This window comes from Furipterus horrens, unplaced genomic scaffold (assembly GCF_987537825.1).
Source record: "Furipterus horrens unplaced genomic scaffold, mFurHor1.1.pri manual_scaffold_6, whole genome shotgun sequence".
Classification (NCBI taxonomy): domain Eukaryota; kingdom Metazoa; phylum Chordata; class Mammalia; order Chiroptera; family Furipteridae; genus Furipterus; species Furipterus horrens.
The window spans coordinates 92,652,876-92,677,601 of record NW_028327176.1 but is presented as its reverse complement, the minus strand read 5'-3'; the positions used below and the strand labels follow the sequence as shown (position 1 = coordinate 92,677,601).

The following is a 24,726-nucleotide window of genomic DNA, read 5'->3' as shown; positions in this document are numbered from 1 at the left end:
CCCTCCTCTAGACACATCATTATCCAGGTCACTCCCCTCTGGACACTATGAGTTGTCATATAAAGTACAGTGCTCAGAACTTGGCATGTGGTACCTGTAGGGACAGTGTGTGTTCTATTAAAACAAACTGTTCTCAAGTCAATAATTAAGAAACAAAAACGAAGCTGTAAAAACATATATGCAAATTTAGGAGGTAGAGTTCCCTCTGAGCATCTCTACAACCCTCTAATCAGTAAACTGAATCAAATTCATTTCTTTTTTTACACTAAAACCTAATTGTAGACATTCTTACAGATGTTCATCACCTGAACATATGATAAATTCATCCAGGCCACTCCTAAAAACATCAGACAGACAGACTGATATTGATCTATTTCTTAGTACTTTTTGGGAAAGGTTGTGTTGACCAGCTGTGGATTCAATTAATTGTAGCTTACATCTATGTGTCTGATCTAAGACCACACCAGGCCTAGATGGTTTTACTACTATCAAAGATTCAAGGAACAGTTAATCCCTACTTTATTAAAACTGTTCTAGAAAACAGCAGAAAGATGAAGGTGCACTTCAGCTTATTTCACAAAGTTAGTATAATCCTAAAACCAAAAACTTTCAAGTACAGTGCATGAAAAGAATAAAATTATTGGAAACTCTCAAACGAACATAGATGCAAAATTTCTTTAAAAATTACCAAGCTGGAGGTATAGGTGGACACGTTTCACCTCCTCATGCAACCATAGAAAGAATTACAATTAGATCTCAAAAACAAGTAACAACCAGACTATCAGAAAATTGAGCTCTATGGAAGTCCAACAACCAAGATTTAAAGAAGCCACATTCATTCAGACGGGTAGGAGGGGCAGAATCGCAGAGACAGGGCAGAGAGGCAGTATGGCTGGAATAAACAGTGGTGGTGGGAGCACAGACAGTCCCACATTCACGTGTGGTGGATAAAAATCAGGAGGGATACCCTGTGAGCGAGGGATCCCAGCCACAGGCCAGAGGGCACAGACCAGGGTTCCAGCACTGGGAAGATAAACACCCATTACCTCTGGCTGTAAAAACCAGTGGGGACTGGGGTGGTGGAAAAAACTGCCAAATTTTCACTACTTAAAGGGCCCACTTTTAAAACGTGCAAAATCCCCGGGGCAGCAATTGGAAGGGCACTGATCATATATGGGAAGTTGGTGAAATGACTGGAAATGGGGCAAGTGCTGGGTAAATTGTCAGAAGCCAGAGAGCAAGAATTGGCCCCTCTTCGAGCCCCCTACCACAAACAACCACAAAGCAGTGAAAGTGGGTGGCCCTTCCCTGTCAATTACCTAAGGCTCCGCCCCACACAATTTATAGATGCCTTTGCTACATAGGACATGCTACTAAGAAAGGGAGTAAAAGCAGTATCTACTTAATACACAGAAACAAACACAGGGAGGTTGCCCAACTGGGGAGGCAAAAAAATATGGTCCAAATTAAAGAACAGCACAAAACACTAGAAAAAGAACTAAACAAAATGGAGACAGTCAACGTATCAGATGCAGAGTTCAAAACACTGATGATAAGGATGCTCAGAGAACTCAGAGTATGGCAAAAATATAAAGGAAGAAATGAAGGTTATGAAAGTGAAATAAGGAAAAACACACAGGGAGCCAACAGTAAAGAGAGGGAAGATGGGATTCAAATCAATGATTTGGAACACAAGAAATAAACATTCAACTAGAACAGACAAAAGAAATAATAAGGAGAGGCTTAGGAACCTCTGGGACAGCTTTAAACACACAAAATCTGAATCACAGGGGTGCCAGAAGGAGAAGAGGAAAAGCAAGAAATTGAAAACTTATGTGAAAAAGCAATGAAGGAAAACGCCCCAAATTTGGCAAAGAAAATAGACATACTCGGACTTCCGGCCAAGATGGAGGCTTAGACGGACACGCTAGGTCTCCCTCTACAACCAGAGAGGAATACAACTACTTCAAAACAAAGGATAACTAGAAATTCCAGAAAATAAAGCTACACGGAAGCCCAACATATGAAGTTATAAACCAGCGGTGCCATTTGGGCAGGTAAGAGTTAAAGAAGGCAAAGCTGTTTGCGGAGCGGCGGGGCGGGGCGGCGAAAAAGCCCGGAGGCAATCAAGCCCCTGGCCTGCGCGACTCCGGCGCTGAGGCCCAGGGGGGGCGGGAGGACGGATCCCGGTCTCCTAGCTGAATAACTGTGTGAATCCATCTTGGACCCCTGCCCCCACAGAAAGCACCACAGGGCTGCGAAATAGGTCGTGGACAGGCAGGCGCTGGCAGGTCGCTGATTTGTGACGCGTACACAGGCACCGCCCCCGACAGCCAGCCCAGGAAAACAAAACGCATCTGTCAAAATGTGGCAGACAAATATAGAGATCCCGGTGGTGCAGCTCACCAGGCAGCAGATAGAGAACCTGACAGATGAACAGATAAGAAACCTGTCAGAGGCTCAGTTCTGGGCCATTGTTATCAGGTGGCTTACAGAATTCACAAAAGAGCAGGAAAAAGATATGAAAGAAGCGAAAAACTTTCATAACGAAAGGAACAAAACCACGTACGAGACAGATGGTGAGGAATCCAGAGTTCATTTCAACAAACTGGAATATGGAGAAGGAACAAGCAGTCAACCAATGCAGCGAGAGGAAATGGCAAGCAACAATGAGAGGATCAGAAACCTCTGGGACAGCTATAAAAGGCCCAACATAAGAATCATTGGTTTGCCAGAGAATGAGGAAGATGAACTAGAACTTGAAAAATTGAGTGAAAATATAATAAAGGAGAACTTCCCAGACTTGGGGAAGGGAATAGACTTGCAGGTCCAGGAAGCAAGGAGAGTTCCCAAGAGACTGGACCCAGGGAGAACCACTCCAAGACACATTATAATCAAAATGTCAAAAATTAAAGAGAGAATCTTAAAAGCAGCAAGAGAGAAGAAAAGAATTATGTACAAAGGGGTCCCAATTAGACTATCAGCATATTTCTCAAAGGAGACTCTACAGGCAAGAAGGGACTGGCAAGAAATATTCAAAGTAATGAAAATCCAAAACCTACAACCACGAATACTCTATCCAGCGAAATTGTCATTCAGAATAGAAGGACAGAGAAAGTGTTTCCAGGACAAAATAAAACTGAAAGAGTTCATTAGATCCAAACCACTGTTATATGAGAAGTTAAAGGGACTGGTTTAAAAAACAGAAGCTAGGGAGATGAAACAAAGGCAAACGAAACAGGCAACGAGAGTGGAAAAGGAACTGTGGGTAAGGGAAGCATAGTGGGGGGAGGTCAACAGGGAGGGGGAGTGGGGAGAGGGAGGGAGATGATATAGGAATTGGGGATCATGGTAGGAGGGAATGGAATAGACGGAGAGAGGTTGGGAGGAACTGTATGCACAACTAATGGACATAATCTAAAAGGGGGGGACAACTGGAGGGAGGGGGCCACCGGGTGGAGGGGAGCAGAGGGAAGGGAAAGTGGCACAAATGTAATATTTTAATCAATAAAACACATTAAATCTGAAAAAAAAAAAAAAAAAAAAAAAAGAAAAGAAAATAGACATACAAGTCCAGGAAGCACAGAAAGTCCCAAACAAGCTAGACCCAAGGAGGACCACACCAAAACACATCGTAATTAAAATGCCAGAGGTTAAAGATAAAGAGAGAATCTTAAAAAGCAGCAAGAGAAAAGCTAAGAATTACCTACAAATGAATTCCCACGAGACTATCATCTGATTTCTCAAAAGCAACTTTGCAGGCAAGAAAGGATTGGCAACAAGAATTTAAAGTAATGAAAAACAAGAACCTACAACAAAGACTACTCTATCCAGCAAAGCTATCATTTAGAATGGAAGGGCAGATAAAGTGCTTCCCAGACAAGGTAGAGCTAAAGGAATTCATCATCTCCAAGCCATTATTACAGGAAATGTTAAAGGGATTTATTAAAGAAAAAGATCAAAACTATGCACATTATAATGACAACAAACTCACAACTATCAACAACTGAATCTAAAAAACATAAACAAAAACAAACTAAACAAACAACCACAACAGGAACAGCATCATAGGTATGAAGATCATTTGGAGGGTTATCAGCTGGGAGGGGGAAGGGGGTGGAAGGGGAAAAAGGTGCAGGGATTAAGAAGCATTAATTGGTAGGAACAAAATAGGACATTGGTAAAAATAGTATAGGAAAGGGAGAAGTCAAAGAACTTACACACACAACCCATGGACACGAACTAAGGGGGAGCATTGATGGAGGGAAGCAGGGTACCAAGCAGAGGGGGTTAAAGGGGGAAAATTGGGACAACTGCAACTGCAAAATCAATAAAGTATACTTAAAAAAATAAAATAAACTCCTGGTGGCAAAAGAAAATTACTAAGTGAATCTAGTTTTTAATTTTATACTTTATAAAGTGACTGACTTCTGTTTATTCCAATAATGTAGGGTGGTTTAACAGACAATCTATTAATGTAACTCATTGTATTAATAGCTTGAAGAGGTGGGAAGGAGTGAGGAATGGACCACAGGCACATACACAAAAAAATTCTTTTTCTTGAGTAGTGGGTGTGTATTGGTTACTCTTTTCTGTGAAACAAAAAGTCCACAAAATTTTTGTGATGCAAAATAAGCATTTATGTTTCATACATCTTGGAATAGGCTGAGGTCAGCTATCTTACGTTGGGTTCAGCTGGGCAGCTTGCTTTAAACTGCAGGTCTGCGGGTCATATGGGTGACTATATCCACGTGACTCATTATTCTTGGACCATTTGGCTTAGCTGTTGCAAGTTCATCTCATGACAGTGCAGTATTCAGAGGGCTCTCTCAACAGGACAAACACACTTTCAGCTGCTTGCATAACACTTGCCATCATCTCTCTGGCTAAACAACCTGCAAAGCCAAGTTCAACGCCAAGGAATGGGGAAGTATACTCTACCTTTCATGGCCTGGATATGAAGAGTAGTGAAAAATTGAGGCCAAAGACTTCATAAATCACAGGGCATGTACAATAGGTATTTTATTGCTTACAACTACAAATACGATAGAAATGTGTTCACATCATGCATGTGTGTACACGCACACACAATTTCGAATATACAAAGTATTTCATAATAAAAATTAAATTCTTACATTATAAGTACACTTTGAGGCTCTTATTGACTAGTCTCATTACCTTATCCAAAAAGGAAATGAAGTTAGTTCAGCAGGAGTTGTTCTTTATGATCGTTTCTTTCATTTTTACTTTCTTCCATTTTTTCAACCTCTTCCAAAAAGGTTTAAAGAGGTTTACAAAGCATTGAGACAATAAATTTTCAATAAATCAGAAAATGAAGCAAAGGGGAAACCTGGTTACCAGAACAAGATGGAGCTGGGATGACATTAGTACTTGGCTGGATATTCTCCATTCACTCCTCTCAACTCTCTTTCCACCCTTATGCTCTCTGCTTTTTTATGGGCTCCCTTGTCTCCAGCTTCTCCTATAGCTACAGGTCTTGCTGGGTTCTCATGAGCACTCTGTCCTCTTGTTGCTTGAGGCCTAGAGGCTGGCAATACCTCCTGTGAACCATCCCTTGCTGGTTTCCTTAATCCTCCCATACCTTTGTAACAAACTCCTTCACAAAACTCTCATTACGTAACCCTTTTGAAGGTGCCATGTTTCCTGCCAAACTCCTTCACAAAACTCTCATTATGTAACCCTTTTGAAGGTGCCATGTTTCCTGCCAGGGATCCTGACTGCACTAGCTCACAAATTGCATGCCTTAAGTCTAAATGCCTACTAGAAGAAAACCATAAATACAGCTTTAATGTCTTAGTGTGATTATCAAGTGGGAAACACAATCAATGAAAGAATCTCTAGTCCTTCAAGAGAAGCAGACCTCCTGCCTGTCTATGCCGGTTTCCTCTGCCCCCAGGGTGAGGTGGCCCAGCAAGCAGTCTCTACTCTGACTAGCCCCAGTCTGGACACTCCACAGAAGGGCCGAAGTGTGACAGAAACAGGGAAGTCCAAAAACAAACCCCAGAGTTTGCGGCTGGGAGACAGGGAGCAGGAAGCAGCTTTCAGGATGCCCTTGCATGCCTGGAGCTAGTGGCTGGAAACATTGTTGCAAAGACCCGCTTTACTTCTAAGACTCAGGAAGATGGGAGGGATCTTGGACTGTGGGCTGGTACAGAAGAAGCAGACAGAGCCCACGTAGGGTTCTGTGAATGGTCAGGACAGTTTGCAACACTCACTGCTTGAGAGGACAAAGGGAGAGAGAGGAGGCAGGGAAGAAGAGAGGGGCAGCTGCAGACATTTTGGGCTGGCTCTGGCTCTAGGAGGCTCTCTCTCTCAGTCTCTCTTGGGCCCTCATGCCCTCACTCTCTGGCTCTTGTGGGCACCGTCCATCTGGCTTGGAGAAGGGATCTCCAGGCGGCTTTAACAAGAGGCTCTTGCCAGGCGGTTTTGAGAAGGAGAGGAGATCCATGCGGTTTGCAGGAAGAAGGCAGTTTGCAAGGAGGCTGAGAATCCAGGCGGTCCTGCATTGAGAGTTGGAGGGCACCACAGCACAGAAAGGACCTCCCCAATCAGAACTGAGTGATTGGCAGCTACTGGTAAAGCTGAACTGTGCCTAGGAAGTGGGGAAACGGTGTTTCTGACCTTCCTAAGACTGGCCAGGTCTGGGAGGGGTTGGCAGGACTTTGTGTAAATAAACAATTCTTTTTCTTTTCACCAAACTCTGGTATTCAGAGTTATAATTCTGGCGGCGGGCAATGGGGCCCCTAACTAAACAGCCCGTGGGTTCTGTTTCAATCGGAGCAGCCCAGGGTTTCTGTTACAGAAGGACAGAGCCATCAGGCATGTTGTGTCCTGGGATGCTGCCTGGCACCTGGCAGATGCCAGTAAAATCCTCAGATGATGCCTGGCACATCTTCCTTGGCTTTACTTCCATTGACACTTTTTAAACAAATCTATACAAGCTGTGTGTTTTTATGATACCTGTCTGTGACTTTCTAGAGCTGGGGGTCCTCCTACCCTCTTTACCTGGTGTTAAATTTTTCTTTTTGTACCAACAAATCTGGGCCCAAGATTCACTGTATAAACTGGAAGAGAAAGAGAGAGAAGGAGGGGAAGAGAGAGAGAGTGAGAGAAGCAGACTTACTCTTGATACCGAGATGGTCAAGAAATTTTCTGTGTTTTCTTAATCAGAGGTCATCGTGGTATATATATATATATATATATATATATATATATATATATATATATATATATTTTCCTGTCTTACTAATTCTTCAGGGCACATCTTCTCTGCTTATCCACACCCACTCTCTAGTTGATCTCACCTCGTTTCACAGCTTTAAGTATCAAACATATGCTGGTGACTCCCAATATGTATCTCCTGTCCTGACATTCCCCTGAATTCTAGGTTTTACTATCCAACTGCCTACACTGGATGCCCAAGAGGCACCTCAGAAACTCCTGGCATGTCCAAAATAAAACTATGTTTATTCTATAATCCTCTCTTCCTGATCTTCCCCCATTTCAGCATCATTCATTTGGTTGCTCAGGGTATGTGTATGGGGTTGGGGGTTGGGGGTGGGGGCAGTGGGGAAAATACGCCGTCCTTGATTCCTTTTTCTTACACTCCACATTCAATCCATCTGCATATCATGCTGGCTCAGATCTTCAAAATATATTCAGAATTGACCAGTTCTCACCATTTCCATCACTACCATTCTAGCCCCAAGAGCCACAGTCTCTCTCTCTCTCTCTTTAGATTTTAATTAATTTATTTTTAGAGAGACAGGAAGGGAGAAAGAGAGGAAAAGAAATATCAGTGTGTGGTTGCCTCTTGCGCCCCCAACTGGGGACCTGGCCTGCAACCCAGGTGTGTGCCCTGACTGGAAATCAAACCTGTTACCCTTTGGTTCACAGGCTGGCACTCAATCCACTGAGCCAAACTAGCCAGGGAAACCACAGTCTCTCTTCTACTTTACCTGCCCCTAACTGGTTTCCCTACTACTTTTGCACTCTTCTATGGCCCCACCTCCAGCAGCCAGTGTGATCCTTTAAAAATGTCATGTCATCTCCTGCTCAGAATTCTCCAATAGCTTACTGTCACACTCACAATGCAATACAAAGTGTCCATCATGGCCTATATGGTCTTATGTGATCTAGCCCTTGGCTACCTGTGAATCTTTTATTTTCTACCATTCTTCTCCTCCTTCCCTCTCCTCCAGTTATGTGGGCCTCCCTGGTGTTCTATGCACAGGTCTACGCACATACTACTTGAGGTTGCAGGATCTTTGTACTGCTATTTTCTCTAAAACAGTTCTCCAGATATCTACATGCATCACTACTCGTTTCATTTAGAGCTTCACTCAAACGGCAAATTCTCAGGGAAGTCTTCCCTGGTCATTAGCTCCAAATAGCCCCACCCTCCCTATTCCTTACTCTTCATAGCACTAAGCAGTACCTGAAATGATATTAAATATGTAATTATGCATTTGGTTGTCTGTCTTACCATTTAGCATGTAAGCACTAAGAAAACGCTTTGATTTCATTCACTCCAGCATCTCTAGTGCCAGGTACAATACTTGGCACATAGCAGGCTCTTGATAAGTATTTGTTTAATGAACAAAAGATGCCATTCTAGTTTGTCTAGTTTGATTCAAACTCAGGAAGACCCAAGAAATATTTTGAGTCTCAATTACGTGAGTGGCACTTAACTGGATGCTTAAGAGCTTTAAAAATACATCTGACAGTCCCTGTCCTGTATCGTGACCTTTTGGGTGAGTAGTGATTGGGAGAGGGCACAAGGGAGCCCTCAGAGTACCAGAGACATTGTTTATTTGAGTAGTATATAGGCGTATACCTAAGTACAAACTTATTGACCGTACACTTAGGATTTGTGTATTTTAAGCTGCACCCCAATAAAAGTTTTTAAGTTTCTAACTTATCTAGACGGACCAACAGGTAGTTTCCATTGTGGCAAAAGCAATGATATAGGGCTGCACAGCCATGTAAGCAGGGAGGAAGCCACCCGCCAAGTGCTAAAATTGGCATACTCATTAAAAGGAAAAGATGAGGCTGCATCCTGTCTTCCTTCCAAGAGATCGTGGACTTCCTTCAATGCCCTGGAACCACCTTCTCATTCTGGCCCCCAGCATGAGCTCCACCTGTTGGGTAGCAGAGCCCTGACGTGAGAGGGAGCAAAGGAGAGCCTCCCTCGGAAAAGCCGGGGTAAGAGGAACAAGGGAGGAGTCTAAGCTTCAAATTCTTAACCACTGTGCCTGAGCAGGACACGGCGGCGGCGCACGTTTGAACGGAACTATTAGCACAGACAGTTCACAGAACGTCACAAACCCAACACAAGCTGGCATTCCGGGACCCCACCGCGCACGCGCAGCAGAGAGCCGCCACTACGCAAGCGCACTGCAGCCTAGCGCCGGGCTCAGCGGAGCGCAGGTTTCCTGCCAGGCGGGCGCGCGCGCGCGCTCCCGAGCTCGCGAGGAGCGAGGCGCGCGCCATGGAACAAAGGTTAGCAGAGTTCCGGGCGGCCCGAAAACGGGCCGGACTAGCGGCCGAACCCAGCACTTCGAGCCAGAGCGCACAAACCTCGGGAGAGAAGGTGGAAGCAACTGCGACTCCAAAGTCAACCCTACGATGGCTAAAACTGTTCCTAGTGTGGAAACCGAGGCCTGAGAGTCCCCAGGCCCAGCCCAGGCTCGCTCAGGTGAGAAGGAAGGCTGGTCCCCGAGGACGTGGCGTCTGGGAGGTTGTGGTGGCTTCTCGGGATACTCCGGCCGAGGCCCCGCCCCTGCCACCACGTGGTAGCCTTCAGGCTCCGCCCCTGTAAGGGATGGGCACCGCCCCGTGGCGGAGCGGCCAGGCTCACAACTCCTGTCTCAGAGACCACGCCTCCGCTGGTTCTGGGCAGGGCCTTGCTAATGGGGCGGAGCTACTGGTGCCTCCCTCCCGTTCCCTGGGCTGGGCTACGTGTTAGCACTGGCTAATGGATTTGATATTTTCTTTTTCAAGCTGCTTCTGATTACAGGCGGGAAGCAGGGTCTAGAGCAGCGATTTTCAACTTTTTTCATCTCATGGCACACTAATTAGAATTTTGTGGCACACCATAAAACATATTTTTTTGCCAATCTGACCAAAACAATAGATACACTTTTGATTCGTTCACACCAGATGGCTGTTTGTTGGGCTGGCTGTTGTCACTTTTTTAAAAAGCTTCTATTTATTTATTTTTAGAGGGGAAGGGAGGGAGAAAGAGAGGGAGAGAAACACCGATTGGTTGCCTCTTGCATGCCCCCAACCGGGAACCTGGCCTGCAACCCAGGCAAGTGCTTTGACCAGGAATTGAACCGGTGACCTTTCCATTAGTGGGTGATACCCAACTCACTGAGGCACACCAGTCAGGGCTGCTGTTGTCAATTTTTTATTTGACAATCTTAAGGGAAAAGAGGTCAGTGTCCCTGACTAAATAGTCAGGTATTGCCTGTTTTAAAAATTCTTGTGGCACACTGAAATCTCTGGGCTAGGGTGCTAGAAGAGAGCACCTCTGCCCTTGCGTCATTACCAGTCAGTTGAGTTAGTTGAGAGATCATCATTGTGGCACCCAGTGGCTTTGGGAAGCCGCTCTACTACTGTGTTGAGCCTACAGCCCTCTGTTAATGGAGGGTAAAAGGTCTAATTGGATACTGATGAAAAAGTGACAGTAATTAAGGCTTTATTTGATTTCGCACCTGGACCTCATGCAGCCAGTAACCCACAAAGCCTGTGCTTTAGAAATGGCGTTTAAATACAAAACTTGCAGAAGTGTGGTAGCTGAAACTGCCAGAGGTGGCATGTGCTTATGTGTTGCTCTTGAGCTAGAGAAACTTACTGAGGTTCAATAATCAATATTGAAAGTGAAAACAATATTTAGATTAGTATGAAAGCTTTCTTGCCCTTTAATTCTTTTGCTCATTTCTTATTTTGCAGATGAACTTAATTCACATCTCTGTACCTTCATTTAGTTTTCACTCATGAGTCAAGTGGCAAGGCAACTTACATGTGAGATTGGAGTATCTAAGTGGGAATACAGGACAAAACATCAAGGGAAAACCAGTGCTTTGAGACAATCTGACATGGCCTTTGTACATCAGAAGTGTACTAAGAGCCAAAAATTCCTTCTGAAAACCAAAATGTTCTGGAGCAGAAGTGTACCTTACTTCCTTAATTATTTTTATTAAGTTCATTTATTATTGTACAACATTTGGTTTTAGGGAATTTTTAAAAAAATCATGAATTGTTAATCAATTTTGATATTGTTCTCCATGACAAGTAGGGTTCTGATTTGCAGAAAAAGAGTGCTGTAGGGTTCAAACAATCCATTTCCTTGCATGCAGTTTGTCTCAGGGTGACTTTATTGTTTATTAGAACTCACTGAGCACAATTGCTTAAGCTTTTAGAATCTACTTCCCCTACCCCTTTTTCTTCCGACAGTTAAACAATGTCTAACCCACACAGTTATTTTTTGACTGTATGTCTTATTACTAAAGGAATATGAGATCATTGAATTGAACCCAGAGAATCTGAACTTGGAGAAAGCCTCCACTGTTAAAAACCCAAAAGCTGATTGCCTGACAAAAGGATGAGAGGAAATTCTGGACCTCTAATTGGTTCTTACTAATCAAGCTGTTTCTGTCCTAAGCTCATTTTCATTGACTCAGTTATCATTCCTGGGTTTGCTCTAGTGTATCAATTCTCATTAAATTGTTTTTTTTCTAATTTAGAATGTATTTCTGCCTAATAATTTTGGTGGCACACAGTGGCATGTCAGATTTCTTAAGCCTTCTGTTTGTAATTGCTTTTTTTAAGTAGTCATTGATAAGGAAGTATCCACATCCTCTTTCTGCTACTCTCGAATTTAGCTTGGGGAAATGCAGTGCCCCAAAGTATAATACAACATTTTTTTCTGTGACCAGCTTCCGCAAGATTAGGACAAAAGTGATTGTAATTTTTTAAAAATCCTGTCGAAAGCCCATCTCCCTCCCCAGACATATCCCACAGCAGCCCCCAGGGCACCATCTAGCCCCAGGGTTCACTGCCCACACCTGTCTTGCAACTGCTCACCTTCAACCCTTGGCTCAGGTTGGCCCATTTCTTCAATGTGCTTTTTCTTTAGAGTCACCTAGCTAAGCACAATCTTTGCATCAGCCCATCAGGTCCAGGAGTCACCTTTTACTTTCCTTCTTTCCCTCACCACTGTTCATTCATTCAGCAAAATCCTATCATGCGCTTACCGTGTTCCATCTACTGTCCTGAATTTGGGGAGGCAGTGTGATAAAGACAGTCAAAACCCTGTTCTCACAGACCCGGTGTTTGAGTTTGGGGAGGCAGAGAGTAAACAAAAGAACAGAAGGATGAATGCTCTGAAAGGGAGAAAAACACACACTGATAATGAATTGGGGCTGAGGGGTGCAGAGTGCTACTTTAAATTGGGTGGGCAGGGAAGACCTCACCAAGGGGGTGACATTTCATAAGAAGGAGCCACTCTTGCAGAAACCTGGGGACAAGGCCAAGGGCACATGTGATGGCATTTTTGCTGAGGTTTGCAGGAGAAGAGGGAGCTGGCCAAGTGATGTGAAGGGACCAGGGCATTCCTTTGAGGGAAGTACAAGTGCAGAGGCCCTGAGGTGGGAAGCAGCTTGGCATTTGGGGAATAGAAGAGTCTTCCCTAAACTATGCCTCTATATGGTGTGGTGACCACAAACACTTCCCACTTGCACACAACAGAAGGTGCGCTGCAACTGAAACAAGTGCCAGATGAGGCAGGGGAATTCCCATATTCCTCCTCCTCTCCTTTCTTTGTCTCTTTGCCAGCTCATTTAAGCCTCTCCCACCTCCTTCTAGCTCTCTGACCCTTCCACTTACCATCTCCTGTAAAGGCTCCTAATTGAGCAACAAGGGCTTTGGAGGGAGACAATCCTTGGATCCTAAACCAACCCCATCTTTGCCTGTCACTAGCTGTGTGACTTTAGGGAAGTTACTTAACATCTCAGTGATTCCTTTTCAGTAAATTGGGAATAATAATGCCTGCCTGGATTACAGGAGATTGGGCATTTTGAAGGCACTCAGTAAATAAATGATGGCCATAAACATTACTTTTATGCTCCCTCAATAATAAAATAAAATCAGTTTTCTGTGAATTTCAAGTCATACATGTTCAAAATGTATTTCATATCCATCAGTCCATCATTTCTCTCTGACATCTGGGTCGCCACCCTAATCTCTGCCTGGTCCTCTCTTGCTGGGCCTCCTGCTTGAGCTACTAACAATTTCCCTACTTCTACTTTTGCAGCCCATTCTCTGCCCGACAGCCAGATATTAGTTCCCTACTAAGACCTGCAGTGGTTTCCCTATTGTGTACACTGGCCAAATTTGAAAGGGACATTTGTCTATTTAATAAATATGTGTTGGGGGTTGCTGATGATATGTTAAGGGCCTTTCGAATATAACTGAAAAGATAATAATTACAATGTTGATGCTAAAAAAGAAGGTTCTAACAAAATAGAATTTCTGAAGCAACATAAATCAAATTGACCTGTATTTTTTAATGAGGACCAAATAATATTTGTGGTCCTTTCTAAAATTAAGTGAAGAATAGGAGATATAATTGAAGAAATGATCGAAATGTTCTGCTGTGTATTGAGAACCTATGTATGGGTGCTGTGTTTGGCTCTGGAGTCATCAAAAGATTATAAATGGCAGTCTAGGGCTTCTTGGTAACAATCTAGGGACACATGTGACCTATATTAAGAGAGAGACAGTTCAGTAAGTGTAATTTTGCCTCATGTTTATTTTTTTAGACAATTTCTTTTTCAATAGTCATCTGTATATTGTGTGTTACCAGCCTAACCCCCTTTTACCCTCTTCTATCTCCCTCTACCCTTCTGTGTCTGTGAGTTTTCTTTCTTTTTTAAAAGAAAGATTTTATTTATTTATTTGTCGAGAGAGGGTAAGGGAGGGAGAAAGAGAAGGAGAGAAACATTGATGTGCAACAGAAACGTTGATCGATTACCTCTCACCTGCCCTCAACTGAAGACCTGGCCCACAATCCAGACATATGCCCCAGGAGTCCAGCCTCAGTTTGCTAAGCTGCACCCGCCAGGGATATGAGTTTTCTTTTTCTTTGCTTAATCCCTTCACCTTTTTCACCCAGCCCCGCAGCACCGCCCCCCCCCCTGACAGCTGTCAGTCTGTTCTCTTTATCCATGAGTCTCTGTTTCTATTTTATTTATTAGTTTAACTTACTGAAAAAAATAATCAAAATTTAAAGAATGGAAGAGAGACACTTCAATGGTGAATAGTTTGGTGCTCAATGAGAACGAGCCAGTCAGTGCTCCGGGAGACAGGGAGCGCCCTGCTATATGACCAGGAAGGTCAGGGCACACACAGTTCAGCAATTATGCTTGCCTGGAGTGAAGGAAGAGGCTGAGGGCTGGAGAGGAAACAGGCTATTCCAGGCCACAGACAGGCAATGTCTTTGGGTAGTAGGACCAGCTGAACTGGAGTAGGGGTGCATTTATACAGCATTAGACTGTGTTGTACAGGTGATTTTTTAGACCATCATTTTTGAAATGGTACATCATGACCCTTTACTGAGTGCTGAAATCAATTTAGGGAAATTTAGTCCTCTGTTAAAATAAATTTTAAAAAAATAGAATAGAAAATGACAGTGTCATATGTAGTGAAGGTATTTGTTGATTTTGTTGCATACAGATATATGTATACACGCACATGCATGCTGGGTCACAGTACAGTTTTTTTTTTCAAAAAAATTTAAATTTAGGTCATACCCCCAAAAAAGTTTGGAAAATAATGGAGTAGAGATCAAGCTCCGTCCTAAAGCTACCTAAATACCTGTGTCTCCTCTTAGCACTCAGCGCAGGGATCAATGTATGGGCATTTCTATCTGCTGAATAAATGGAAGGCCTTGGACTCCAGTCCAAGGAGTTTAAATTTTAACCTGTAGGCAATAACAATTTGTTGAAGGCTTGTGAACAGGAGGTTGATGGGTATTTAGGAGGTTGATGGGTATTTAGGAGGTTCATTTAGCAACTGTATGTACATAGGATGGCATGAGGAGGGAAGAGATAGGAGGCAGACAGCCCTCTTAGGAGACACTGCCTGTGTGTTGGGCTGTGTAGGATGGCCACCATGTGTAGGTCGTGGCTATAATAGTAATTTTTATTTTTAAATTTGTGGAAGGGGTTTTTTGTTTTGCTTCTAGTATAGTTCTCATTTTAGAATCATGTCACTCAAAATTTTAGCTCACCTAATCAAATCAATAAACATTGATTCTGTGTGTGCAACATACATGTGGCTCTTTCATTATCAATTACTGGGGGACTGCTGGGTGAGGCATAAATTAGCTCTTGCTGGCAGCAGACTAATCTGAGGAAATGTCGTCCATGAAGGGGAACCCATCCAAATGCTGTATGGTTTTTATCAGATCATCTCACTAAGTGCTGATCAGGTTTGATTCTGTCAGAGCAGGGCAGGGCAAGGAAATAGAAATCAATGAGCCAGAAGCCTTCCTGGAGCAATGGGAGCTGCCTCTCCAGATTGGTTTTCATCCTTTCAGCCCCATTACCCTTTATTCTTACTTTTGTTTGTTTGTGTCCTAGGAAGGCGCTCAGCCTGGGAGCAGCACATCCCAGCCCCCACAGAGAACAGCCATTCCCTCGCCATTGCCACGGAATCAGTCCTGCCTGACCAGCATCACCGTCTTGAAGGTTCTTCTCTGGTTGGTCCTGCTGGGACTGTTTGTGGAACTGGAATTTGGCCTGGCTTATTTTGTCCTGTCCTTGTTCTACTGGATGTATGTTGGGACACGAGACCCTGGGGAGAAGAAAGAGGGAGAGAAGAGCGCCTATTCTGTGTTCAACCCAGGCTGCGAAGCCATCCAGGGCACCCTGACTGCAGAGCAGTTTGAGCGTGAGTTACAGTTTAGACCCCTGGAGGGGAGATAGGACCAGCTGTGCTATTATCAGCTAGCGGCCTAGTAACTCAGCCCTCCTAGCACGTGGCAGTGGACTTGTGCCCCAGATTAAAGACACCTTGCAAGGTAGTCCTGTGACCTTGCAGTTCTACTTGCTTTCCTTCATTTTCTGCTGCAGTTTTTTCTTTGAACTTCTCTTTGGTTTTGGTGGAACTCCTGAAAGACACTCACTGTGGGTCTGATGCAATTTATAAAAATTAAATACTCAAAAGGAGGTTTGTTTGTCTCATTATTTTGCAAGAGATGATTTTAGAGCACTAGAAAGGCACTAGGGAGATAACTGTAAAACATCCAGCTGTTTGTTTTAATGGTTAGGTCCATTAGGACTGTGTTAAAAGTAAATATTCTCTTTAAGTTTTTTTATAGTTACAGCATTTTTTTTCCTGAAAGGTTTCAGTTGCAAATTTTTTGTTTTGTTTTGTTTTGTTTTTTTTCCTTCCTGTTCTGTTTTGCTTTTTTGGTCATTAATATTATTGAAAAATAAAATATCTTTAAACAGCCACCAGTGTGGCTCAGTTAGTTGGGTGTCCTCCTGCAAAGTGAAAGGTTGCCGGTTCGACTCCCAGTCAGGGCAGATAACCTGGGTTGTGGGTTCGGTCCCTGCTCAGGGCGTATATGGAAGACAACCGATTGATGTTTCTTCTCACATCAACGTTTCTCTCCTTTTGTTTCTCTCATCCTTCTCTTTTCTCTAAAAATAAATAAAATAAAGCAGCTACTTTTCAGAAATAGATGCCATTGCCCATCTCCATCCTCTACTCTCTCTCAAAGATTCTTCCCCAACTCAGTGAAGGAAGATAAGAGAAGACAATCCTGGGTGACATGTAGGGAGGGATTTCACAAAGTCAGTATGGGTAAATTTGATAAGTAGTTATTAATGATAAAGTCAGCCAGAAAAAATTCTTCAGTGTGTATAGAGCAGAACTCTGGAAGTGGAACTCCAGACTCACTGGTTACTTGGGCAGTTTCTTGTACTGTAAGGGCTATAGAGTAAGCAGTCCCTACGCCTGTGGGCCTTTGGTGAGAAATGATGTAAATAGTGGTAATCAGGCTTGTTCTCAGTGCTCTTTCTTCTTCTGGTACAAAGTTAGAATTTGGGCTTATTAAAATTGGGCAAGGCAAACCATTACAAACTTTTTAAGTGGATCATACTGATGCATAAGAGGACTCTAGTTTTAAAGCAATAGTGTTTTCCAAACTTAAGATTTTAAGAAATTAATGATTCCTCAGCAGGTTTCCCACTTCAGAATTCAGTTACAAATTTTCATACTATGAAGGTAACTTTACTATTTATGAGATGTTATTAAGTAATGGAGGTCTACTGTTAATTCTTGTTTTATTCTTGCCTGATTCACTTATAGCAAACTCTTAGCTCAGTTTCAAGTTAGCTTTTATTCATTGAATGCCAGCAGTCCCCTAGGTGCTTGAGATATGATAATGAGAAAAGCAGACCTATTCCCAGTTCTTCAAGCATACTGTCTAGCCAGGAGTGGGTGGTGGACAAAGTAAAACAAGCATTTCTAACAATAAAGTGAGATAAGTTCTAGTTATAGGAGGTGTACAGAGGGGATGTTCTCATTTATCCCACTTTGTGGCCAACTAACCCTATGTGTTTCAGCCCTCGGTGAAAATTCCGCTATGCATTGCTCCTCTCTCAGCTCTTGTTGATTGGGAGATTGGCTGTCCCTCAGAGTCCTCCAATTGAGCAGAAGATCCCTTTACTTCATAAAGAAGTCTTTTCTTCGATGAGTTCTGTGTGAATTGGATCCGTAGCGAGTATGGGAAGCAGATGAATCCCTGTTAAACATGCAAGTTTTGATTGTAGTTAAGATACATGATTTTTTTTTTTTCCTGATTTATTTTCCTAAGGGTTTGTTCATTCCCCTGATATTTTACTTGGGCCTTTCCATTTCATAAAGGCCAAATACAAGGAAGAAATATCTTTGATCAATAAGCATTGTTCTAGGAAACAATTAATCTGCATTTAGAAAATGTATAATTCAAACTTTTCCCTAAAACAACATGCCTGTAACTCTAAAACAGGAATATTGGATCCAATTAGTAATCCCAGCAATGTAGAGACATCTCTTAAATATAGAAGAGAATCAACTTATGAGTGGACCTCACTAGTGTTCTTTGAAACTGTAGCTGTTTTCTTTTAAAGTATATTTTATTGATTATGTTGTTACAGTAGTTCCAATTTTTTTCCCCTTTGCTCCTCTCCACCCAGTGACCCCCCTCCCTCCAGTTATACCCCCCTCCTTAGTTCATGTCCATGGGTTGTGCATATAAGTTCTTTGGCTTCACCCTTTCCTATATTAGTCTTAACTTATCCCTGTCTATTTTGTACCAACTGATTATGCTTCTTAACTGCTGCACCATATCCCCATTTCTCCCCCTCCCGGCTCCCAGCTGATAACCCTCTGAATGATTCCCACACCTGATTCTGTTCCTGTTCTGGTTTGCTTAGTTGGATTTTCTTTTTTTTTCTTAGATTCAGTTGTTGGTAGTTGTGAGTTTATTGTCATTTTAGTGTTCATAGTTTTGATCTTCTTTTTCTTAAGTAAGTCCCTTTGACGTTTCATATAATAACGGGTTGGTGATGATGAGCTCCTTTAGCTTCACCTTGTCTGGGAAGCACTTCATCTGTCCTTCCATTCTAAATGATAGCTTTGCTGGATAAAGTAATCCTCGTTGCAGGTTGCCTTTCATCGTAGTGAATACTGCTTGCCTGTCCCTTCCTGCCTGCAAAGTGTCCTCTGAGAAATCAGCTGATAGTCCTATAGGCACCCCCCTGTAGGCAACTCTCCGCCTCTCTCCTGCTGCCCCCAGGACTCTCTATCTTTCACCTTTGGCGTCTCAGTCATGATGTGTCCTGGTGCAGTCCCCTCTGGGTCCAGCTTGCCTGGGACCCTCCATGCTTCCCAGACTGGTATGTCCATCTCCTTTGCAAAATTTGGGAAATTTTCCTCATTTTTTTCAATTTTTGCTTCCTCATTCTGCACTGGTTGACTGTTTTTTTCTTCCTTATGTTCCAAATCATTGATTTGAACCCCGGTTTCCTTCCTTCCCTTCACCATTGGTTTTGTGTGGATTTTCCTTAGTTTCACTTAGCATAGCTTTCACTTCTTCCCTTATGTGTCTGCCATACTCAAGCATATCTGTCAAGCCTGTGAGCATCTTTATTACCAGTGTTTTGAATTCTTCATCTGTTAGGTTGTCTATCTCCTCATCTGTTAGGTTGGCTATCTGCTCGTCGCTTAGTTCTCCCACTAGAACCTTGATTCGTTCCCCCTTTTGGGCCATACTTCTCCGTCTTCTCATTCTGACAGGCTCCTGTGTTTGTTTGCCTCCACATCCCAGGTAGAGCTGTCACTCCTGTTATGTTGTAAGGGGCGGAGCCTTAGGGATTCGTCAGTACAGGGTGACCCGTTCCACCATGTTGTGGTGCTGCATGTGGGGGAGGGGCCTGAGAGGAAATAATGCCCCCTGCCTAGCACTCGCCCCTTTTCCAGGCACTTCTCCCACTTCCGTATGGGACTGGCGCCTCTCTAGCTATTGCCCTGGCTGTTGTTCCCAGAGTGGGTGGGTCTGTGGACGTTTTAGGACCATGGGGGCCCTTTAAACAAGCAGACTCTGCTGAGACAGGCAGTTTCTGCCTTCACCCCAACCCCCACTGGTCTGCACAATCAGAGCAATGAGGCTTTATTTTCCCTGGTGCTGGGACCATGAGCTTTGAGGTCTTGTCAGCAGCTGGGAATGCTCCCCAGGTGTTCCTCCTGACTTTTTAAAATGTGTGACTGCTTTCCGCTGGCCTGCTGCTGCTGCTGCTGATGCCGCCACCACATCACGTCCTCTCCGCCTGGCTCCACCGTTCCTACCGGTCCGGGGAGTATTTCTTCTTTATATCTTTGTTTGCTGGACTTCCATGCAGTTTGATTTTCTGGAACTTCTGGTTGTTTCTAGTTTTGAGGTAGTTGTATTCCTTCTTAGTTGTGGAGGGAGATGCACCATGTCTGTCTATGCCTCCATCTTGACTGGAAGTCCAAAAATGTAGCTGTGTTTTAATGAGGTGGAGTCTAGATTGCCAGAAGCCCCTCTTTCATGGGATTTTCTGGGAATCATTTGTCGTCTCTCCTTGCTCACTTCTCAAAGGTTGCATAAGGACATTATCTTCTAGGAAAAGTGGGGTGTGAACCAATTAAATGCTTAGTGGGGAAGAGAGGAAAGGACTGTGTATTTGCTGTTCTGATCAGACCATTAAGCTTTAGGTGCTGTCTTGATTTCCTGGATTTAGAAAGGCCTGTTGATCTCAGAATTTCCACTCAGGGCTTGACGATTAGCCCAGCAAGCAGCTTCCATTAAAAGGCTGCTTCTGTCATTAGGAAACTTGAATCACAGAGCTGCGTTTGGTCCCTGTGATAGCTGTGTGCATGGGCGAATAAGTTTCTGTCCCAGTCTTACCAGTAAATTGTCCTTTGCTCTTATGCACATCGTCTCATCGGGCGTATTCACAGCGACTGTTAAGTGAGCCTCTACTTGTGGGGCTGAAAGGGACCCAAAATGTCATCAAATGTGTACCCCTGCCTAGGGCAGGGTTGCATTTATTTCTTACTAAATTTTTCCCCCTAGTGATCCCTAAAGAAGAAGAATCCAGGTACAAGATTCAGGCTCTTCCAGGCAGTTCTTTTCTGAAAGAACTTGAGCCACTCCCTCACCACCACCCCAGGTTACTTCTTATTCTAGTCTCAGTGGACATTGAGCATCCCCCAGACTGATAAACAAACCCTTACTCAGTTCTTCTCTGTTCTTCAGGCTGAACCACCTGAGTTATGTCTCTGGGACACTCACTTTGAATCTAGCCCTGACCTGCTGTGAGGGTTCCGGGTCTGGGTAGTGGGGAATGACCATTCTGAACAGCTCTGGAGTTTTAACCAGTGATCATTCTGTGCTGTTAGGACTGGGCTTTGAGTCTCAGAGATCTCCCACATTAGCCTTTTGACTGATCTGTACATAAAATTAAGCTCACAAGCTACACACACACACACACACACACACACACACACACACACTTGGCAGTTAGACAGTTGGCAGAACCAGTAATCTCAGCTTGGCCAAAGAAACTACAATTCTAACTATGTGCTTTTGTTTCCTTCCACTCACACTGTAAACCTATTTGCCAGCAAATATTTGTAGGCACACCGGGCCAGCGCTGCTGGAGACGTAGAATGAGCTGCTGTAGTCTGAATCCACTGTAAGAGCCAGGGTGTCGGGTGGGGCTGGGGTGCCGTGGAGCATCTTGCCACCAGGGGGTTGCAGAGAGCTTCCGCTGTCCATAGGGTCTCTTCCTATCCCACTCGATAATTTTGTCATGTGGAAAACCACTGGGATGTTTACCTTGAACCACTTCTGCCTCTTTCCAAGCGGTCTTTTCATTCTGAAGATTCACAGAGGAAAGGGCTCATCAGAGGTCCTGGGAGAGGCACAGAAGCTACCCCAATGATTTTTCACATATTTTTAAGTAAAACAACAGTCCCTCTTGAGACTTAGCAAGCAGTATTGCAGTCAAGGAGGTTAGCACTGCACTTCTCCACATCTGAGCTTTGTGGGGGGAAAAAAGGCTAGGAACTTTCACAGCTGGCAGAGAAACCCGATCCCTAAGTCGAGAGAGGAACAGTTGAACAGTATGCTTTAGTTTTTGTCATGTACTTTTATTTCACAACATTGGAGCATAAAGACTTGAATCTCACTCTCCAAAAGCTGAGAGAGAAGGCGAAGTACACAAAGAACCACATTATAAAGCAGGTAACATAACACATCTTTATAAAGGTACAAGATGTGTGTGTAGGAGTCATTAGAAGAGATTGTTTTCAAGTCTAAATTCTATACTAGGTAGTATTGTCACTTTTATATCAAAAAATCTAAGTTTCTTTAAGTCAAGGATGAATGTTTTGCAAAGTGTGATCTATGGACCACTTGCATTGGAATCTCCTGTGGTAATGTTAAAATGCAGATTCCAGGGCCCCACCCAGACCCACTGACTCAGAACATCTGGGGGTAGGACCCTAAGATTCTTCATTTTATTAAGCTCCCTGGGGTAACCTCTATTCTACTAAAAGTTAAGAGCCACTGACATAAATCATAAATGTTAAAATAGAAAACAGTATACATTAGATCCAAGCCAAGAAAGATAGGTGTGTATTTTATTTTATTTTTAAGTTAATTGAATTTATTGTGGTAACATTGGTTAATAAGATTTGTAGGTTTCAAGTGTAGATTTTTATGATACATGATCTGTATATTGCATTGCATGTCCACCACTCAACATCAAATCATCTTCCCTCACCATATATTTGGCCCCCTTTACCCTCCCCTCCCCTCTGGTAACCACCATACTGTTGTCTGTATGTATGAGTTTCAGTTTTATATTCCACATATGAGTGAAATCATATGGTTCTTAGCTTTTTCTGACTGACTTTGCTTAGCATAATACCCTGAAAGTTCATCTATGTTATTGCAAATAGCACTATTTCATCTTTTCTCATAGCTGAGTAGTGTACCACATCTTCCTTATCCAGTCCTCTATCAAAGGACACTGCTTGTCTCCATGACTTGGCCACTGTGAATAGTGCTGCAGTGAACATACGGGTGCATATCTTTGTGAATAAGTGCTTTCTAATTTTTCAGGTAGAAACCCAGAAGAGCGGTTGCTGGGTCATATTGTAACTCTACTCTTAACTTTTTGAGGAACCTCCATACTTTTTTTCATAGTGGCGGTTCCAGTTTATATTCCCGTCAGCAGTTGAATGAGGGTTTCTTTTTCTCCACAATATCTTGTCGTTATTACTTTTCTTGTTGATAATAGCCATTCTAACAAATGTGTGATGGTACATCCATTGTAGTTTTTATTTGCATTTCCCTAATGGCTAATGAAGTTGAGCATCTTTTCATGTATCTGTTGGCTATTTGTATGTCTTCCTGGAAAAGTGTCTCTTCAGCTCCTCTGCCCATTTTTTAATTGGATTGTTTGTTTAGTATTAGGTTTTATGAGTTCTTTATATATTTTGGATATTAATTCCTTGTTGAAATTGTTTGCAAATATCTTCTTCCATTCAGTTGATTGTCTTTTTGTTTTGTTGGCAGTTTCTTTTGCTGTTCAGAAGCTTTTTAGTTTGATATAGTCCTATTCATTATTTTTTGCCTTTACTTCCCTTGTCTTTGGGGTCAAATTCATAAAATGTTCTCGCCCTGGCCAGTGTGGCTTAGTTGGTTGGAGAACCATCCTGTACATCAAAAGGTTGAGTTTGATTCCCGGTCAGGGCATGTACCTGGGTTGTGGCCTAATCCCCAGTTGGGGCATGTACAGGAGGCAGCCAGTGGAAGTGTTTCTCTCTCTCTCTCTCTCTGTCCTCTCTCTCTGTCCTCTCTCCCCCAATTCATGAACATGGAATATCTTTCCATTTCATTGTCTTTTTCAGTCTCTTTTAATAATGCTTTCTATTATTAAATAGATATTTTATTCTTTTTTAAAGTATATTTTATCGATTATGTTGTTACAGTAGTCCCAATTTTTTCTTCCCTTTTTTCCCCTCTGCCCAGTAACCCCCTTCCCTCCAGCAATCCCACCCCCCTTAGTTCATGTTCATGGGTCATGCATATAAGTTCTTTGGCTTCACCCTTTCCTATATTATTCTTAACTTCCCCCTGTCTATTTTGTACCAACCAATTATGCTTCTTAATCCCTGCACAATTTCCCCATTTCTCCCCCTTAACCCTCCAAATGATCCCCATACCTATGATTCTGTTCCTATTCTGGTTTGCTTAGTTGGATTTTGTTTTTAATTTTTAGATTCAGTTGTTGATAGTTGTGAGTTTGTTATCATTTTAATGTGCATAATTTTGATCTTTTCCTTGAGTCCCTTTGTTATTTCATATAATAATAGTTTGGTGATGATGAACTCCTTTAGCTTTACCTTGTCTGGGAAGCACTTTATCTGCCCTTCCATTTTAAATGATAGTTTTGCTGGATAGAGTAATCTTAGTTGTAAGTCCTTGCTTTTCATCACCTTCAATACTTCTTGCCAGTCCCTTCTTGCCTGCAAAGTTCCTTTGGAGAAATCAGCTGAGAGTCTTATAGGCACCCCTTTGTAGGTAACTCTTTGCTTTTCTCTTGCTGCTTTTAAGAGTCTCTCTTTATCTTGAACCTTTGGCATTTTAATGACGATGTGTTTTGGTGTGGTCCTTTTTGGGTCTAGCTTGTTTGGGACCCTGTGCTTCCTGTTTTGTATGTCTATTTCCTTTGCCAAATTTGGAGAGTTTTCCTTCATTATCTTCTCACATAAGTTTTCAATTTCTTACTCTTCCTCTTCTCCTTCTGGCACCCCTATGGTTCAGGTGTTTGCATGTTTAAAGTTGTCCCAGAGGTTCCTAAGCCTCTCCTCCTTTTTTCAATTCTTGTTTCCTCATTCTGCACTGGTTGACTGTTTTTTTTCCCCTTATGTTCCAAATCGTTGGTTTGAACCCTGGCTTTCTTCCCTTCACCATTGGTTTTGTGTGGATTTTCCTTCATTTCATTTAGCATAGCTTTCACTTCTTCCCTTATGTGTTTGCCATACTCAAGGATATCTGTCAAGCCTGTGAGCATCTTTATCACCAGTGTTTTGAACTCTGTGTCTGTTAGGTTG

At 43.0% G+C, this 24,726-nt stretch overlaps 1 protein-coding gene across 1 annotated transcript; it reads left to right on the top strand.

Moving 5' to 3' along the window:
* Window positions 1–9,410: 9,410 nt before the first annotated feature.
* Window positions 9,411–16,257, top strand: SAYSD1 (SAYSVFN motif domain containing 1). The gene is made up of 2 exons (XM_090280433.1): window positions 9,411–9,718; window positions 15,669–16,257. Exons 1-2 carry the CDS (start codon window positions 9,512–9,514, stop codon window positions 16,011–16,013), a joined length of 552 nt encoding a protein of 183 aa, XP_090136559.1. The 5' UTR covers window positions 9,411–9,511; the 3' UTR covers window positions 16,014–16,257.
* The last annotated feature ends 8,469 nt before the right edge of the window (window positions 16,258–24,726 follow it).

Excerpts from the sequence above, each read along its gene's own strand:
- SAYSD1 (XM_090280433.1), top strand. The coding sequence starts at position 9,512 with ATGGAACAAAGGTTAGCAGAGTTCCGGGCGGCCCGAAAACGGGCCGGA. Across the intron at positions 9,719-15,668 it reads CCCAGCCCAGGCTCGCTCAG|GAAGGCGCTCAGCCTGGGAG; the intron begins GTGAGAAGGAAG and ends TTTGTGTCCTAG.